The 12,826-nt window shown below is 51.7% G+C and overlaps 1 protein-coding gene across 4 annotated transcripts in view; it reads left to right on the top strand.

Annotated features, from left to right (window-relative positions):
• Positions 1-4,228, top strand: part of UNC79 (unc-79 subunit of NALCN channel complex) — a 209,195-nt gene extending 204,967 nt beyond the window's left edge. For all 4 annotated transcript variants that reach the window (XM_088025012.1, XM_088025014.1, XM_028101287.2 and 1 more), the window contains 2 exons: positions 2,209-2,250; positions 4,028-4,228. In XM_088025012.1, coding sequence (XP_087881138.1) covers positions 2,209-2,250; positions 4,028-4,228 — 243 coding nt within the window. The remainder of the gene's footprint in view (positions 1-2,208; positions 2,251-4,027) is intronic.
• The last annotated feature ends 8,598 nt before the right edge of the window (positions 4,229-12,826 follow it).

Genomic DNA, 12,826 nt, shown 5'->3' with positions numbered 1-12,826 from the left:
TGGCTCCAAGATGAGCACTGTGTTTAGGAACGAGCATCAGTGGAAGTCAATTTAGCAAGTTGTGTATCTCAACAGAATGCTCAAAGCAAAACAGCAGCCAGATTGAGTCTTGGGAACAAAAACAGAGAGAGGAATGTAATTTCTCACTTCACCAAGTTGTATGTGCATGTGCGTGCGTGTATGCGTGTGTGTGTGTGTGTGTGTGTTTATGTGTATTGATGAGTTAAATGAGCCCAGCAGCCAGTGGCCATGACTAGTGAACAGAGAGGTCATCAGTAAACCGTCCCCCATCCTAGCAGGACTCCTAGTTCTTTCATTTTCTTCATGGCCCACCTCCTCCAGTTTGCCCAGCATGGAAACCTCAGCTTCTGCTCTGAACTTTTCCTTGTTCCAAAGAGCAGACCGGTCCTCAGACCCTCTCAGCTTGTGTCTGCAGGCACCACCCTTCGCCCTCTCCGAAGACCTCCTGGTCCTACCTGGACCATCAAGGCAGTCTCCCCAAGACCCCTGACCTCCATTCTCCACGCCCTTCCTCACCCTAGTCTGCAGATCGCTGCTGGGATGATCTTTCTGGAGCCCAGTTCCACTCGCAGTGAACAGGGCTCCCGTCTTCAGAAGTTACCTTGGATTTGGAAACAATCCCAGGTCATTATGGGTGGATGGTGAGGGGCCTCCCCTCTGTTTTCTAAACTTGTTTCTTGTGACCCCCTGCTGAGAACCTCACGCTTCAGCATGACCCGAATCCCTCCCACCTCCTCCCTCCTCCAACACTGCCACCTGTGGGCTTTGCTTCCTGGAGTGTGCCCTTGTATTCTTGGCTGGGGCTGCTGGGACAGTACCATGGCCCAGGTGGCTAAAACACAGAGACTTCTCATCCCACAGTTCTAGAAGCCAGAAGTCCGAGGTTAAGGGGTCGGCAGAGTTGTTCCTTCTGAGGGCTGTGAGGGAGAATCTGTTCCATCCTCCCCCCCTTGCTTAGGGGTGTTGGTTGGCAATCTTTGGTGTTCTCTAGCTTGTAGACCTCTGCCTTCATCTTTGCGTGGGGCTCTCCCTGTGGACGGACCTGTGTTCACATTTTACGCTTTTTCTAAGAGCATCAGTCATCTTGGATGAGGGGCCTACCCTACTGTAGAATGACCTCATCTTAACTCATTACATCTGCATCGATCCCTCTTCCAAATAAGGTCACATTCTGAAGCAGTGTGGGTAGGGACTACAGTGTCTGTTTTGAGGGGACACAGTTGAGCCCATGACAACTGTACTCCTCTGTTGAACAGGAGTAGAGGGCTAGAAGGAACGCAGAGCGAAGAGATATGATGCGTATTCATGTGTTAAAGATCTGAGCAGTGCTGTAATTAGGAACCTAGCGTTTCCAAACTTACTGGACCAGCGCCCCCTTCCCCTATTTAAACCACCAAACAAGAGAGCTGTGGAACACACTCTGGGCAACACTGTTCTGTCCTGGACTTCCGGATTTATGAGGCCTTATGGTCCAGAAGGCTGAACCATGGCTGAGAGACCAGAGCAGGAGAGGAGAGCTATCCGTCCCTTGGGCCGGACACCCTGTGACCTTGAGGGAAGGGCACAGCAGTGGGGCTCTGGTGGGCCAGAGGGGCAGCAGAAGGGCGAGGCCCCCACATGCCTGCAGTTTGAGCGCCTTGCTCTCTGCCGGGGACCCTCTGCTCGCCTGCGCACTGCTCAGACCTCTGGCCCAAGCCCCTCTTGCTGTGCCCCACCTTCCAGATCACGGCCCGGCGACCTCGGGGTATGCCTTTTTCTATCACTGAAGCATTTCAACCACTTCCTGGCGAGATTTTCTTAACAACTACGGGCAAATAGAGTCGCCATCCTACTCGGGGGACTCAATTTGAGAGATCCCCGTGGAGGAAATTCTATTTCAAGAAAGTGAAGATTTAATTAAATAAATACACATTTCATTTCCTGTGTGTGGTGGCTTTCAAGAGACAATCAGTCATTTACTCTAGAGTGTGTGTTCCGGGCACTCATTAACCTCCCAGTGCCACCAGCTCAGCAGGGGTTGGCCTCAGAAAGATGTTTTTCCGATAATGGATAACTCCGCAGCAGGGTCCCATCCTTTAGTGATGTTACAGGGGTTCTGTGTGCCCAGCCTTCCCGAGCGGTAGCCGAAGCTTATGGGGGCGGGGATGGAGAACGTAAGTAACACGGCTTCTGTGTTTCTCCACACAGCTGATACCCATGTGGTTGCCAATGATTCAGTCAAACATCAAGGTAAGTCATCGCTGGGTGGACCGGAAGCTCAGTCCCCTCCAGAGAACTCGGTCTTAACTTTAACAGGGCCCCCTGACACGCCACTTGCTGTGGAGAAAGGTGACTTCACCCTCCTCCTGGCCTCGTGGGGGCTGACACAGGGGGAGAGGCTGTGGGCCACGGATGGGGCCTGCAAGCTGAGGCGACGGCAGGAGCCACGGTTGTGCTGTTCGCGATGGATGAGGATGTGAGTGGAGGGGGGAGTCCGAGTCTGAGCGAGGCTCGGTTCCTGACTAGAATACAGGCCTGCTCCACCTTCTGAGGACGCCCGTGGCATCCGAGCCCAGGCACGTTCAGTGCTCTTTCCTGGCCACTAAAAGAGACTTTCTCTGGGGCACCTGGCTGGCTCGGTCAATAGATTATGTGACCTGATCTCAAGGTTGTGAGTTCAAGCCCCACACTGGGGGCAGACATGACTTCCAATAAATAAAATAAATAAACTTTAAAGAACAATAAAATGGACTTTTTGTGACAGGAAGAATTCTATTAAGAAAGGCTAACATTGAATATATGGCAGAACAGCCAGAAAAGAAGGGGCCTGCCCCCTTGTTCTACCTATGAGGAAACATGGGACCAGAAAGAAGAGTCACTTGGCCAGGGCCCCACAGCTGGGAAGGGAAAGACCCTATCCGTGTGTCTTTCCCATCACCAGGCCCTACCTTGAGGGATGCATCGTCATCGTTGAGCCAGACATACTCCATGACTAGTCAAGGTTCCTGGGGCTTGACATGATGATGGCAGAACTAGCCACCTGCTCTACCCAAAACTGGGCTCTGTCTATGGCCCTCGGAGCGCAGGGCAAGCAGTGGGGGGAGAAGGTGGACACCTTCTTGCTGATTTTCTTCTCAGAGTCAGGGAGGGATGTTAGTGGATAGAAGGGGACCGACCTCAAGGGCCCCAGACACCAAGAGAGAAATGGAGCCGTCAACAGTGACTTTCAGGCTTTGAGTCCGGGGTCATGGTGTCGGTGCCATTTGTGGCCACATGTGGGGGCGCCGCTGCTGAAAACCTTCTCTCATACTTTTCCTGTGAAAACAGTTGCTTGTTCCAGATTGCCCCTCCCCCTGCTTTCCGGAAATCTGGAAATCTGAGGCCAACAGAGAGCTTACAACCTAGCCTCTTCATGTGCATTACCATGAGAACAGAGAGACTCTAATCATGATTAAAATGTAACGAGCAACTATTATGTGCCAGCTTCTGGTCCAAACCCTCCATTAAACTCACCCTTAAAAGAAAACCCCATGAGGTGTTACTATGCCCAGTTCGCCCATGAGAAAATCCAAACACAGACGGAAAAGCCTTGTTCCCAGAGTTGTCCCCAGAGGAGCTAGGATCTGGACCCAGGGAACTGGCAGCAGAGCGCAGGCCCCAGGCCCATGTGGTGACCGGCTCCTGGGGGACACGTATGTGTGTCCGCCCCTCCCCAGCGTGTCACCTTTATGTTCCCCTTGCAGCAAATGAGTCGGGATGGGAATGGCGTTACTTGCATGGATCTGGGCCAGAGTGACTTTAGAATCCCGGTCACTGGCCCGCGTCCCCCACCCTGCCCACCACCAAACGTGAGAGTTGGCCTTCCTGTTCAGGCACGACGGCCCTTGAGCCACGTAGGAGAGTCCTGCCCTTGAGCCACGTAGGAGGGTCCTCCCTGTAGGAGAAGCCCGGGCTGGCGCTCCCTTGGGTGGACCGCGGACACTGGAAGGAAAGAAACTAAACTCGCTGTCTCTCCCTTCCTCATCAGCACTTATCGGCCGGACTCCAGCTTCGCCTCCAGGCCATTCAGAACAACGTGAACCACCACAGCCTAAGGACGCTGCCCGGCTCGGCCCCGAGCAGCGCCGGCCTCGTGGCCCTCCGCAAGTGGCTGCAGTGTACGCAGTTCAAAATGGCCCAGGTGGAGATCCAGTCCTCAGATGCGGCCTCGCAATTTTACCCTCTATGAGCGGCCCCCTCGGCTCTCAGTGTCAACACTCTGGTTTAGCAATAATGGGTTTCAAAACAAAACAATTTGATCCAAGCAGGTTGGGGAACATATTGGTACTGTACATTCTCTTTCTAGTTTAGTAAAAAAAAAAAAAAAAAAAAGACGTGCAAAGGCCGGAGAGGGCCAAAAAATGAAGCTTTCTTGCTACACATCTTTCTGATGACTCCTTGGGCTATCTGATTAAGTGTTTCCTTACATTATTTTTTAAAAAAACCAAATCATTTTTCTTTAACTAACTTCTATTTTTTTTAAGAAAAAAAAAACAATAGACTGGTGGGTACTCACAGAAAAGTTGTATAAGTCCCCCTGTTGCTATTTTTGATGATAGAGAATAAATAGGGTTTTTGAAACCTTTGTAGTGTTTTTTCTTAAAATCCACTCTTGGCAATGCAATAAAAAAAAAACCCCGTCACCATAAGCCAGTGACACTTGACTGAAGCTTTTTGTCATTATCCTGGGAAAAGTGGCAGCTTGCAAGGACCATTACAAAGTGCACTTAGAAATTAGGTGGTTAAACTGTGCCAATTGTTTTTCTTTGTTTTATAATATCATTTTCCAAAACTGTCCAGTAAGTTTTATTATTTTTAAAACTAATTTTTCAACTCATTAGTTCTAGGCTGTACTTTCTTGTAAGCTTTATGAGAACCACTTTAGTTTTGTGAATAATAAATTTTATTCTTTTGTTAATCCTTGTATACAATTCAATTTAAAACTGTAGATTGCGTACTGGACCAGATGACCCTCCACACTGGCACAGAGCACTGCACCTGGAGTTATGTTTCATAAAATGGGATTTTAATAGTGTAAGAGCACCAAGATTTATCAGCACTTCTCCTTAGCATTTGACTGTGCATTCACAAATGATATTTCTCTTCTCTATCCCTGTAATGCACTGACTACAAGAAGACTTACTATACATTTAAGCTGTATATTGACATGCTATTAAATGCATTTTTTTATTATCTTTGTGAGCCTGGGGTTTTTTAAAAATCAGTTTATACATTGCTTGTAAACTTTTAAAACTTCTAACTTCCCTTAAAACTAGAGGACAGCTATTGAGAGGAAAAGGCTTTCTTTCTTTCTGGGAAGAGAGAGACACAATTTATTTGAGGTCTGTTCTCCAGGAAGGACCTTGAGGGCATGAGGCAATGTTATTTATGTATTTATTTTTTTTTAAGTGTTGGTTGTTATTAAGAGGTCTCTCTTTTCTGCTGGGAAGTCAGAGGCCTTCATGCTTCTCCGGGAAACAGGTCCTCAAATGTTGAAGTGTTTCATGTGAGTTCTGGAAAGACAATGTGGCAGAGCTTCATCCCTATGAGGACTTGCAGGGAACCAGGCGGTCCCTAGATTAAGAATGTAGAAATGATCATTCTTCCCATTTTACAAAGTTGCTCTTCTGAAAGGCCTCCCCCCTCAGCGAGAATGCTCCTCGTTGTGCTTGGTTATGCCTCCGTCACCGTTCTGACTTCTATAGAAAGTTGTGCATGTATTTATCTCACTTGTGAACTGTGACAGCTTAGAGGGTATGTCCTGTCTCTGTATCCCCGGGGTCTGGCCCGTACCGCCAGTGTAGTTAATGTCTCTTGAACAGAATGGATTTGATTAAGCAACAGGTCTTTCTTGAGCTCCCCAGTGGGCTCAGCAAGGGCTGAACTGTGACATTTTCTTTTTGATCAGCGATTCCTGGAGGGGGTAATGGAAACAGGCCCGCGGAGTTGACCTTGGCTCCTTCCCATGTGGGGGGTTTGACTGACACCCCCATGATGCCTTAGCTACAGCCCGACTCTTCGCTCGTCCTGAGTCCACCCCGCTGCAGGCAGCCCCATTCCTACCAGTAGACGAGGTCCAGAGTCCTCCACAGGCTCTTCTCCAGCCCCGGTTCTTTCAGTGGACTGCTGCCTTGGTTTCTCTTTATATTTGCACCCCCCTCCCCCAAGGGCTGGAGAGGAGCCCTCAACCCAGCCCTCTTGACTGCGCCCCCATCTAAATCCTTCTACCGTCCAGGATGTTTCCTTTACCCCAGTTACAATCTGGGGTCTTGGCCCCACCCAGGCAGGTCTCCCTCCTTGCCCCTAAGAACCGTGACCCGCTGTCCTGGCAAGCTGACCCAAATACTGCCCCTGCTGGGACCCTGCCCCTTCCCTGGTTTATCAAGACCAGTTAACTTCTTTCCTGGCTACGCTGTCCTCGGGCCCATCCCCCACTGTTGTCGTCGTCTTCTGGCCTTGGGTCAGCCACCCTTCCCCACCCCCCAGCAAGTCAGGAATTTGAAATTTCGTTACTAATATTTCCTCATCGGTACAAGGGGGACAATGACACATTCTACTTCATAGGGTTGTTGAGGTGAGAAAAGAATGCAAGGAAAGAGAGCAGTGCTGGGCGCATGGTAAGCACTCAATAAAAGTTATGACTTCCTATTCTTTCTTTCGCATGTTAAGGCCTAGGGAAGGAAAGGTACTCGCCCAAGGTCACACGGCTAGTAAGAGGCAGAGTTGGAACTTGACCACAGGCTGTCTAACGCCAATGACCGTGCTCTCAACCACTGCCCACCACACCCCAGCCCCACGTGGCAGCCTGGCAGCAACAGAGGGCACAGAGATTCCAACAAATTTTACCTGAGCCAGAGTTGGCCAATACTGATCATTGGCTTGGAAAAGGGCCAAGGCGTAGACTCAATGTTCCCTCTGCTGTGGAATCCTGCTGGCTTCAGAGTGTGAACAGAACATTCTGAGATGCCCAAGGGGAGACCAAGCCCAGATCTGCAAATGTGTAGATTCCATGATTGTGGGCAATGGACATGCCTCTTACTAGCTGGGTGACCTCGGACAAGTTATTAAACCTCTGTGGACCTCTGTTTTTCCTTACCTGTAAATGGAGCCATCTCCCCATCTCCCGGGGTGTTGGAAAGCTCACGTGGGTGGAGGACCGCGATGGCACTTGGGAGACTGCCAGAATCTATAGACTGCCAGGAAGACCAGTGCTGCCTTAGGAAGACCACGCGAGGGGATGGCTCACAGCTGCAGACTCACCTGGTTTTTCCTCCAGCTAGAGCTAGTCCCTCAGAAGCAAGACCTACTAGGCCATGAGAGCCAAATGTGATCAACAGCCGAGGATGTCCAGTCTCCACTGTGCAGGAATCCTTTCTTTGCAAGCATGTCGTTCTGCCTGTCGTCGGGATGTTTTCAGCAAATCTCTTCCCAGAGGGTCTCATCTGAGGTCAAGTGTTTGCAGCAACTGCTCCATTTCCAAGCTACAACAGGCCAAATAAGGACTGGATTGGATTGGAGAAGATGGGTTATCCACCAAGACTCTTTCCTGAGCTGGGAAGGAAGGGTGATAACTGGACCATGCAGATCATTTCATATTACTTCTTTAGTAGAATTAATTTGCAAATATGTGTATCGGGCAGATGGGAGTGTTCTGACCAGTAATGGAAGTGGTTGGAATGCAGTGGAATGGTACCAGATCATGTTTTTGTGAGAGCTGATCGCTTTGGGAGATGGCTGAAGTCTTATTCAGAAAAGGTTGGCCAGTTCATTCCACTGACAGGAGCGACACGCAGGAAGCCTCTTGAACAGGGTTTGAGAGAAACCCCAAGAGCCATCATGGACTGAGTGTCTACTAAGTCTTGAGCACTTTACATATGTTACCTTTTCTCCTCTTAGTGCCCCCCACACTAAGATTCCCATTTTGCAGGTGGGGTCCCTGAGGCTCAGAGGTCACATGACTTCTCCAAGGTCATGCAGCTGGCTGTAATAGCATTAGGACCAGACAGTGTCTGACTTCATGTCGGAGCTCCACTCAGTAAAGGTTAATGTCTCTTCCATTTTCTGGGCTCTTTGGGCTAACATGTGCCAAGAGCATGGGGTGGAGAAGTCTGAGGGCCTTCTTGGGAGCAGCTCCACCTTGGTGTTTCTGTTTATTGATCATTTATCATAAATTCCCATCAAGCCAGTGTCAACTTCATCTGACAAGGGCATTTTCCCCTTTGCTTTGGGGAATTCATTTATTTCGAAAAAGAAAATCATAGCTCACACATTAAATTGCAATTAGTTTTCCACTTAATATAATAGTTTTATGGAAAAGAATAAAAATTTATGAATTGAAGAGTATGATGATGAACCCTTAGATTGGGGGCCTGCTGAGAGTTGGCTCAGCCCTGCAGACACTTGCCCGCAGTTAATGATAACCCTCGCTGCCATGTAGGAGGGCTTACTGCGTGTCAGGCACTGCAGATAAGGCACCTCATCTAATCTTCACAAAGTGATGTGAGGAAGGCACTGCCATTATCATTCCCATATTGCAGATGAGAAAACTGAGGCACAGAGAGACAATACTCGCAGAAATCACTCAGTAAAAGGTAGAACCAAATTTCAATCCAGATCTGTCTGCCTCCAAAAACCCTGGTCCCTTCTAATATATAATCGGAGAGTTGATGGGTAGAGTCCTTCGCTACTCACCTGACTGACAAGGTAGAATACTGTGCACCCAAAGTCACCACCCAGCAGACTACTGGTTGACCTTGGCCCACAGCATGTTTTGTTGGACGAGCTTCAACTTTTCATTTCTCCTTTTGGTTTGAAATCTCTTTGTTGGCTCACACAGGCCCCAGTTTTATACAGGTCCCACTACTGGCCTCTGCCTTCCAAGCAGAAAGACCCCAAAAGCTTCTCAGCAAAATCCTGTTGCCTCTACGTTGATCTGCAAGGTGTGGCTTGCTTCCCACGTTCGCCTGCCCAGCCGGGGTGTGAGTTTGCCAGCCGGTTAAGACTGGCCTTACGTTTTAGGGGCTCCTTCTGCCAGCCAGTGGCGAAGTAGGACTTGGGGCTGTTCTCTCAGCCCCTAGTGGCCTCGCCACCCCCCCGCCCCACACACACACCCTGGCGTCATCCCTCTGCCCCCACCTGCATGGCCGCTGGCTGGGGCCCCTGCCCCTGCACGTGCCCACACATCCGTTTGACCTCATCTCGGGTCGGGGCTGGGCTCCCGCATCTGCCGCCTTCCCAGTTTCTCCCGCCCCCGAGAATCGGAGGTCAGCGGGTGGTGCCAGGTGAGCCCTTGGCACCAGCTCTTCGCTGCAGGGTGTGCAGAACATTGGCAGAAGCCACGGATTTGGTTGAACAAAGAGCTGGCTTTTTAATTATGCAGCCCAGACAGACCCCCACCAGCAGGCCGGTGGAGAGGGGAGCCTCCCGGGGCTGCCTGGCAGACGCCCTGATTTCCGCTCCTTCAAGTGGCCACTTGGAAAAGAAAGGAACCAGCAAGTAATCAAGCGTGAAGGACAGAAACTCTCCAGGTGAGGACAATCACGCCGCTGAGCCGGGGGTGCGGGGGTGGGGGGGTGCTCTGCAGAGGGGGATCGGGCCAGTTCCAGACTGCAGGGTGTACCCAGAGCCTGCAGCTCAGAGTGCTCACCGCGGGGCTGAGGGATGGGGTGAGGACGGGGACACAGGACAGGCTCGGCAGCTGGGTCGGCTGGACACTGGGCCACAGACCCGTCCTCTGCCCGCGGGCACGTCACTTGACCTTGCTAAGCCTGGGTTGCATCAATAGCCAAACGGAGATGGTAATTCCTCTCTTCCAGCCTGTTTGTAGAGAGCAAGCGAGAGGATGTGTGTCGGGTACCTAGCACAGGAGCGAGCCGTAAACGAGGAAGACAGCTAACCTTTAAGGAACGCTCGCTCCTCCTAGGTATGCCAGGCTCTGTGCTCCGCACGCAACATTCACGCAGCCGCGTAGGCTTCCAACTGTAATGCCATGTGAACAGCTGCTGTTTTGCTGAAACGAAATCACAGCTTGCAATGGGACTTTGGCTCCCGTCCTGAGTGCGGGCGTTCCTGCGCTGCTGGGCTTCGCATGGTGACTCAAGGCTTCCTCCTCGCTTCTCTGTTTGAATGAGCAACTGGGAAATCCTCCCCACAGCAGGTTCTGTCATCCTTTGGACTTCTAGTGGTAGGAACACCTCCTTGTGTTTGTAAGGGGGATCATATTTTGAAAATAGTAAGTGGATATGTTCTTTCTTCTTCTCTAGGAAGCCACATTCCACAGCCTGGCCCCATGGACGGCGTGGGCCAGGAGGAGATTCAGCTGTAGAGAAAGTTCTGGTCAGATGGGATGAGGAAGTGGGGAGCCCACCTCTTCTGGACCCTACTGGACCACTGGCAAAAGAAAAAGGGAGACAAATGTAGGGCAGGGCTCAGAGGCCAGGGGGGCATATCTGCACCTTCTCTCGTGGGGCTGAGGGTGTTGTAAAAAATACCCAGGTTGGAAGTGTGAGGGGACCCCGGCAACACGGGGACACACAAACCTCAGGAGAAGTGCCTGTAGCTGCAGGCAGCTTTGGCGGCGGCGGCAGCAAGAGAAATAGCTGTGGACAGGAGCCTGCACCCCAGCCCCCTGGCCCCTTCACCCCCTGCATGCGGGTGCAGACTCCGGAGTCCCCATGTCTGGCACTGAGAGCAGGAAGCCGGGCTGAGCCCGTGGTCAGGAGAAGAGATTGCTGCGGTCCAGACATTTGCCTCTGGAGACGTGGGGACAGACTGCTCACCCCCAGAGACCAGAAGGGCCCAGGCACAGCCCTGCGGTCACCTGTCGGGGAAGCAGCCCAGGCTGGCCCCCAGACCTGCCAGGACCTCTGAGTTGGCTCCCTGTGCACCAGAGACCCCAGACACCTGCTCAGGGGTACGCCTGGGTGCCTTCTAGTGGGGAGCAGGCCTGGGAAGATGGCTGGAAGACTGAGCATCCACCCAAGAGACAGAGTCATCTCAAAGAGACTAGTTAAATGAGAAGAGGCCCGAATGCCATCAGTTTGCAAATCTGGGTTTTTCTACCTCTCCCACCCCCACCTCCAATGAGGTGGGGACTCAGAAGAGTTATGTGCAATAAAGTGCTGTATTTTCTCTTTATGCTGTGTGTATGGTGTTAATTTCATAACCCACAGTTACTCAGTTAATTAATTCTACAAATATTTCTTGTGCCGGGCAATGTTTGAGGGGCTGGAGATTCGTCCATGAGTAAGACCAAACACCAGCGTGGGCCCCTGTTCAGGCCCCTTCTATTCTAATGGGAGGAGAAAGGCAGTAAAGGCATGTAGGGGTCAACACGGGCCCCTGGGCGAAGTTCTATAGGGAAATGAACGGAGGGGCAGTAGAAGAGACAATGAGCAGGGGCCCAAGAATGCCGCCGGGTGACCACTGGGGAAAGAGTGACTGTAAGGACATCAGCTGACACTTGAGGAACAGCAGGAAGGCCAGAGTGGCTGAGGGGAGGGGCAGGGGGGCGGGGGGGGGGTTGGGCGTGCGGGAGAAGCCGTGGGGGGGGGGGGCAGGTCAGGAAGGGGAGCCGGGGAGGAAGCCAGGGGAGGGAGTGTGGCTTTTATTACAATTGTGGAAGAAATCTTGGCAGGTTTTTAACTCTTGTATGATGTGACTTGCGTTTTGTAAAGATCTCCCAGCTTTTGTGGGAGCCAATGGTGGGGACCGCAGAGGTAGAGGGAGGGAGCTAAGGCCGGGGCTCTCCCTGGAGTCCAGGCACGGGGTGGTGGGGGCTTGGCCTGGGGTGGGGGGAGCTGAGTTAAACAGGTGGACTTCAGAGCTCCGGAGATGGGCATGGTAGGACTCGCTGGTTTATCGGCCCCTGGTCCAAGGCCCAGAAGCGGAAAGCGTGACCATCACAGTTTGTGCTGAGAAGCAGAGGTGGTCGATGAGACCACGGGTGGAGACAGAGAAGGGAGACGGCTCGAGGCAGACTTCAGGGACGATGGGTGCCGAGGCCTGGCAGAGGGGAGGCAAGCCAGCCATGCCGCCCGGCGGCGCCTTGTCCCATCACCCGAGATGATGGCAATAGTGCCATTTGTCATCAAAGGGCTGCGACCCCAAATGTGGGCTCTGAAACTCCCAGTATGTATTCCCAGGATCCAGACATGCTCTTTTTTTTGAAGTTTGACATAAAAGGTGAAATAGAAAATTAAGTTCTTCTAAAGAACATGCGAGCCCCTAAGAGTAGGTCCTGCTTGAAAGGTTAAGGGCAAACCTCCAGGCATAAGGCAGCGGCATTTAAGCTGGCCTCACCTGGAATTTCACAGAACACGTGCCCCATGCACCTGCTCTTGGAGGACAGCTTCTGAGCAGCCTCACTGATGGCTGGCTGTGCGGTGGGCTGCGTTGTCACCACCCCTAGGACCCGTCCCTGTCCCTGGGCAGGAAGTGCCCTTCCTTGGGCTGGGCTTGCTTCTGGGCTGCAGCCTCAGGTGAGCAGAATATCTGCCTGCCTGCAAGGCCTCCATCGGAGCGCCTCTGTCTCTCTGGGGCAGGGCCTTGCCCCTCTAGGAATCCCTGTTCGGAATGTTGTGATCCCTGTGTGTCAGAGAGTTGGGAAAGGAGGACATTTGTTTTTAAATTAAGGGGTGTAGGGTGGGGATGCAAGGAGCAACGTAGAAAAGGTCCCAGGTGATTCTAGTTTTGATGGTAGAGGCAGCAGGTCACCTCAGAGCAGATCTTGGCTCCAGGAAGAATTCCCGAGTGTCCTTCTTAGCTGTGAGTTAGGTAGATACTTAAT

This window comes from Eumetopias jubatus, unplaced genomic scaffold (assembly GCF_037043125.1).
Source record: "Eumetopias jubatus isolate StellerSeaLion01/CBP00866 unplaced genomic scaffold, mEumJub1_p1.0 scaffold_7, whole genome shotgun sequence".
NCBI lineage: Eukaryota > Metazoa > Chordata > Mammalia > Carnivora > Otariidae > Eumetopias > Eumetopias jubatus.
This window is presented reverse-complemented; position numbering and strand designations above follow the sequence as displayed.